The sequence below is a fragment of the Callionymus lyra genome, chromosome 14, assembly GCF_982586985.1.
Source record: "Callionymus lyra chromosome 14, fCalLyr1.hap1.1, whole genome shotgun sequence".
Taxonomy (NCBI): Eukaryota; Metazoa; Chordata; class Actinopteri; order Syngnathiformes; family Callionymidae; genus Callionymus; species Callionymus lyra.
The window spans coordinates 22,737,975-22,744,236 of record NC_141831.1 but is presented as its reverse complement, the minus strand read 5'-3'; the positions used below and the strand labels follow the sequence as shown (position 1 = coordinate 22,744,236).

At 39.8% G+C, this 6,262-nt stretch overlaps 1 protein-coding gene across 1 annotated transcript; it reads left to right on the top strand.

Moving 5' to 3' along the window:
* The first annotated feature begins 397 nt into the window (after positions 1 to 397).
* On the top strand, positions 398 to 1,237 carry bhlha9 (basic helix-loop-helix family, member a9). Its single transcript, XM_087807838.1, has one exon. The coding sequence runs from the start codon at positions 398 to 400 to the stop codon at positions 1,235 to 1,237; it is 840 nt and encodes a 279-aa protein (XP_087663964.1).
* Positions 1,238 to 6,262: the final 5,025 nt, after the last annotated feature.

Sequence of the window (6,262 nt, the reverse complement as noted above, 5' to 3'; positions counted from 1 at the left end):
TTATTATACATCTATTTGAATAATGTGTTAGCAGGTAACGCTAAAGTGTTCAAACATTTTGGTAGATCCTGGGATGTGAGGGAGAGTCAGAGGAGGAGGAGGAGGTGACAGTGCCATTTGGCCGCAGGGCACTCATAAACCTGGAGAGGGAGAGAGTGTACCATTCCTCACAGGTGACTGTATCATGTGACCTGTAGAGCTTTAAAAGCCAGCTAACCTGTCTTGTCGAGATACAAGTAATCACAGCACCTTAGAGGAGTCATAGGTGGAGAGTCCCTGGGCTGTCGGAACAGCAACAAACACCGACAGCCCCACAAATCAAGCGGTGGCTGGATGTTGAGTGAGGTGGAAATCTTCAGCGGATCTACCGAACCTCACTCTACCAGTCACAGACAAGATGAGCTGCAGCAGCATCGCGGGGTCGGAGTTCTCGGAGGAGGAACTGGAGCTCGGAGAACTCGGTCAAGGTGATGATGATGAAGATCCCAAGACATCTTTTCCAGACAGCGAGAGCTCCAACGGCAGCCCGAGCGACCTGGAAGACGGACAGACCAAGAAGCGGAATCGTCCGGTTCGATCCAAGGCTCGCCGTATGGCTGCGAACGTACGAGAGCGAAAGCGCATCATGGACTACAACCAGGCGTTCAACGCCTTACGAGTCACTCTGAACCACGACCTCAGTGGCAAACGGCTTTCCAAAATCGCCACCCTTCAGCGGGCCATCAACCGCATTTCTGCTCTTTCTGTTTTCCTCAGCTCCAACCCTCCTAGCAAAGCTTGTGCTCACCGAGAGTGCAACAGATCTTCTACAGCGCCAACGACCATGGGAGTATCTCGACATGAGGCCAGGGTCACGGCTCCCCGCCTGGAGCATCAGACTTACCTTCCCTGGCACGCACCCATCTCTCACCAAATGCAGCCGCAACAAGTGCACAGGATGCCGATGGAGCAACACGTCTACATGGATAACGGCGTGTCCTCATGCCCCCCCTCACCACACTACCCTTGTTATCCTACTGAGGGGCAGCTTTACGCTTCTCGTGGACACTGTGCCAGCCCGCACAACCACCCGCAGTCCGGTGAAGGACTGGGGTTTCAGCCAGGGATGTGGACTTCCTGCACGCAGGGATACATGGACACATTTGTGGAGTCTTCACCAGGAGCGGGACTCTCATGGCAGGTCGGCTACCTGCAGGAACAAGATCACAGTCTGTCCCAGGGCTCTGACATACTCTAGAAAACACCTTCAACTGTGAGATCAGCGGTTCAGAGCTGCTTTATATTTATTCCTATAGTGTTACTGTATAGTGTCTTTAAAATAACTTGAGCCAAAGTACTTTCAAGCCTGACGTAAATAGTGCAATCACAAGAAACTGAGAATGTTGTGTAAATCTTTGCAAATGTTTCAAACCTCAACTCAGATCATATGTTTTTGTTGTAGACTTATTTCTTCTCAAGAAACATATAATATGCGCTTAATTTCTCACACTGTTGAGCAGTTTTTTTGTTTTTTTTTTAATATTGCAAAACATCCTCAAAAGTTTCCGAAAATATTGATGTCTGTTATACATAATGTGTAAATATGTAAAGATTTTTATTTTGTTTTCTCTTATTAAAATCCAACTGTTCTAAACAAAGCTCTTGCAATGTTGCTTTTTATTGTTGAAATGTATAGAATTTAATTTGTATTTTAAACCGCCCTTATGTGTGTTTGCATGTGTGTGTTTGTTGGATTATAGCCTGAGGTCAATACCCTCAACGAGTGTGAGATGACAGAGGTCCCTCAGTAGAAAAAAATGTCCTTGCAAGTCCATTCTTGTCATTTTTCGTGTCGAAGGAAGGTGCAATTTACAAACTGCAAAATAAGGCAAAAGGAAGAAGTCACTTTTTTTGGTGCAATGAAAATAAAACCCTGATTTCTATCTTATTTTTTTGTTTAGTCATTTAATAAATATTCAGTGTTTTGCACGAACATGTGCTGATCAGTGACTTTATTGGCATCACTGAGTCACTGCATCACAATTGATAGGTCAACATGTGTAAACTCAAACCACAGCTTCTCTTCCCCGCCCTTCAAACTCAAGTCAACAACAGCTCTCCCTCCCCTGCTGAGCTGCCTGTCATGGAAAACAGCTTTAATATTAGACTATAGGACGGAGCCCACAGACAGATTTATGTAGTCTCAGGAAGGAAGCCTGTGCCCCGTCATCATCACGGTGAATCCCCTGTCGTGCTGTACTACCCTGCAGGTGGAATTGGGAGTGGGAGTTTTTTTTTTGAACCTCCTGGAGGTCTTCCAGCAAAGTGCCTGGACACTGTACATAACAAATCTTGGCCTGGGGAAAGTACTGCAGGCTTGTTACTGAAATAAATGGCTGGGTTCAACAATTAGCTGGCAGGAAGGAAAGGGATTACGGACAAAGAGATGAATGGAGAGGAGGGGACTGGTAATAGGTAGAGGTGGATATGTGAGGAGAAGCTCAGCCTACTTCTCAGCTTCTATACAGACGTGAATCACTGCAAGACCTTGAGTCATGAGTGAGAGATGAGTTTGTCTGACAGCTCTCAGTGACGGCATGTCTCTTTCTCTTCCCTATCTGGCACACAAATTCACTGAGTCCAGTGCCACTTTATCTCTTTCACATCGAGCTCAGAGCGCCTCGGAGAGAAAGTGAGATGATTCAGAGAAATCAATCATTGCTGACAAGTATGGACGGTTCCGTCCCTGGAATATTGTAGGTTAAAGAAACTAAAACAAAGCAGAAAAATGTCAAATCTACGTAGACTCAGGTGACGTGAGTGTGTTTTCAGTACCTTCAGACAATATTTAGTTCAACTAGTGTCTGATAGAATATTGAGTTGTTTGTTTACTTGTCATTTACATAATCTGTGATTAAAACACACTTGTAAAGAGATTGAATTGATTGTAATTAAGTGGATTATAAATACGAACTATTGCCTTAGTGGAATACAATGTAGAGATTAATTATTTAGCATTTGAGATTATACCAAAAAGATGCGTCTGCAAGATGACAAATTACGTACATTTATTTAGACATTTTAACTTTTCTATAATAAACAAAAATCATAAAGATAGAAACTATTATCATAATGTGGTTATTATAAAATATACATTGTATAACAGAAACGTATCTTTTTAATATTCTTTTAATATTTTAATAATGATGAGTTATTTCCCTGTTAAGATGTTAATAGGTTTTATCGGAGGTCTCTGTATAGTGTTTGACATCAATCGTAGTCCTTGTCTCATCTGAAACACTTGACATCTTCTCATGTCACCATATCAACATAAACAATATACTTTTATTTTAAATATATATATATTTATATATTACATGAAGTGACTTGGCGGCCAGATTTCACCCATGGGCCTTGATCTTGACATATGTGCTCTAGAGTGAACACCTTGTCTATGTTTTACTTTATAGAAACTTTTCTTTCTGAACACAGTGGTGCCTCATTTCTTTTTTTTAGATCAGGGTATAGCATGTTCAAATACATTATAGCAAGCTGCAGTCAAGATAAACACAGCTCCTTGAATAATAGCTCATCTAATAAACATATTGAATTTAGTGGGAGGAACAAATTACCACACACACATTAGTTATTCCCATAATATCTTTATATTTAGTGATGGTTGAATGGTCATAAAAATAGTGATGGTATGTTAAAAGTGATAGCTGTGATCGGGAGCTGTTCAGGTCACCGTAACAGAGAAAGTTGTTAACACGGATGTCACCTCATACTCCATGTTTAATTTGTATATTCAATTAATGTTGTTAAATTAAAAAAAGTGACTACTTTAGTAGACGGTTCAATGCAAGGGTGTTTTAGAATACAATTGCCACAATATACGAGGGACCAGTGTATAAACATAATTCAACTACAGGGTAATACTTGTGGATCAATTATTTTGTTTATTAATAAAAAGGCCTAGAGAAAGGCTATAAGCTTAAATCTAAAGGGGTCTAAAAATACTAAATAAAGTATCCCCCAAGTGACCATCTACAGTATTACTCAGTGCCATTATGATAAAAAAAGTTAATAAGATAATGTTAATATTTTACAATGCTCTGTGTCATATTTAGTTTTTTGACATTTTGAGTATTTTGCGATGAAATAGAGGGCATAAACTTCCTTGTAAGGTACGGCAGAGCTGTGAGCTTACGACTATGAGGTCCGATACCGACGTAACAATATATCTCAATAACAATATATGTCACGTAACAGTATCCGTTGCTGTTGCTCAACATTTCACCAACATAAACTCTACAGAAATATTTGTTATGTAAGTAAGTAAGTAAGTAAGTAAGTAAGTAAGTAATAGTTATTTGTAAAAGTGCCTTTCTAGACCAGGATCACAATGCGCGTTAACAATCAGAAACAATACATAGTTAAAATATATACTTTAAAAGGTCAAGACACATAAGTCAAACACAGGAGTCCCAGAAAATCAGGGAAAAGCCTGCACAAATTAAAATGTCTGAAGATGTTTTTTTTAAGGAATCAGTAGACTCCATAGAACGCAGAGGGAGAGGAAGATCGTTCCAAAGCTTAGGAGCAACAGCCTGGAAGGATTTCTCTCCTCTGGTCCTTTAGTGTGTTCAGGAACCATCAGTAGATTCTGATCCACAGACCTCATAGCCAGAGCTGGGGTTTAAGGCTGGATCAGATAACTGTTTTAAGGAGGAGACTGACCATGAATAGATCTGAAAGTAAGAACCAGAATTTCAAAGTTGATTCTGAAAGAATCTGGCAGCCAGTGAAGAGTTGTAAGGATCGGGGAAATCCGAGGTTCTTCTAGTGGAGCGTGTCAGAATTCTCGCTGCAGTTTTGTATTAACTGCAGGCGAGACAGCTCCTTCTTATTTAGACACGAAAATAAACTGTTACAATAGTCTAAACGAGAAGACACAAACGCATGGATTATAAGCTCCAGATCATGCTGTGACAACATTTTAGAGATTTTTCTCAGTTGAAGAAAACAGTTTCTGGACAGTTTTATGCAGCCTAACTCTCTACTGCCTTTATAATGTCTTACATTTATTCGTTAGAGAATTGTTGCTGCTGATCGCTCAATAAAGAGCAGAGAAAAAACAGCTGGTGGGGCACGGCAGTAACAAAGAGTCTTTTTTAAACAGAGTTGCACAAGTGAAAACACTTGCTGTGTGGCTGACCTGCAAGAAACATCCACTAATACTTATTACTGATGTCTGAACTTGCTCGATGACCTGAAGTCTCATTAAACATGTTGAATCAGAATATTTAAAGAAAGATTTATTTAAAAACCTTCGGAAATTCAAGGATTGATTTGGCATTGGATGAGCAATGGAGAATAATCATTAGCATCCACAATGATAAGGTAAGAGAAATCCGAGAGAATTTAATAGACCTTATTAATGCAACCTGTTCCTAGAGCTCCTCTAATCAGGGAAACTATGTAGAACTGTTACATGTTTTTGTAGAGAAAGGTGGGAGGTTAGCCTTTTCAAAAATAACTGAGGGCCAAAATTAAATTAAAAGAAGGTGATCTATACATTTATATTAAAAAAAAAAACATTTTAAGGAGAAAAATCTTCAGTGTATGTCTTTGTTGGTGTAAGTTTCAATGAAAGATAATTAATGATGATGGGATATAAAGCATTATCAGTTGTTGTTGGATAAAAAATAAAACAAGATGTATCTTTCACTTCTGTTTTTAAAGTATATATTTTAATTATGTCTGTTCTGAATTGTAAATCTGACTCCAGAAGAGTCAATGTCTCACCAGCCATGAAGCTCACTGCATGACTGCGCAGTATAAAGACAATACTATATACTATATATACATACAACGCATCAGAGATGATTGGAAGCTGGATTTGTAGTTGGGCCAGACACTATGTATTCTACTGTGACTCATCTGAGGATTTACCTCATTTTTCCGAAATGGAAGTCTGTCAGTGATTCATCTTGTCTTCCGCCAGTTACGCCTCCTCGACACTCTCTGCTGCCGAGATGATGGAAAAGAAAACAACCAAACATAAGCGAAGCAGTTCCAAGACACAAGGGCGTGTTTGTGTGATTGATGGAAATGAATCATTCGACAGAGTCGTGATGCGGGTCGATGTAAAAATGACATCATTGGTTGAGGTGGGAAGAGTAAAGGTGATGTGGATGTGTTGTTTATCTTAAAATATGTTACATTTGAGTCTTTGAAGGATGTAAACCCCATCACAACTCCAGCATTGTTAGTCGGACAT

Coding starts and splice junctions, on each gene's coding strand:
- bhlha9 (XM_087807838.1), top strand. CDS start 398: ATGAGCTGCAGCAGCATCGCGGGGTCGGAGTTCTCGGAGGAGGAACTG.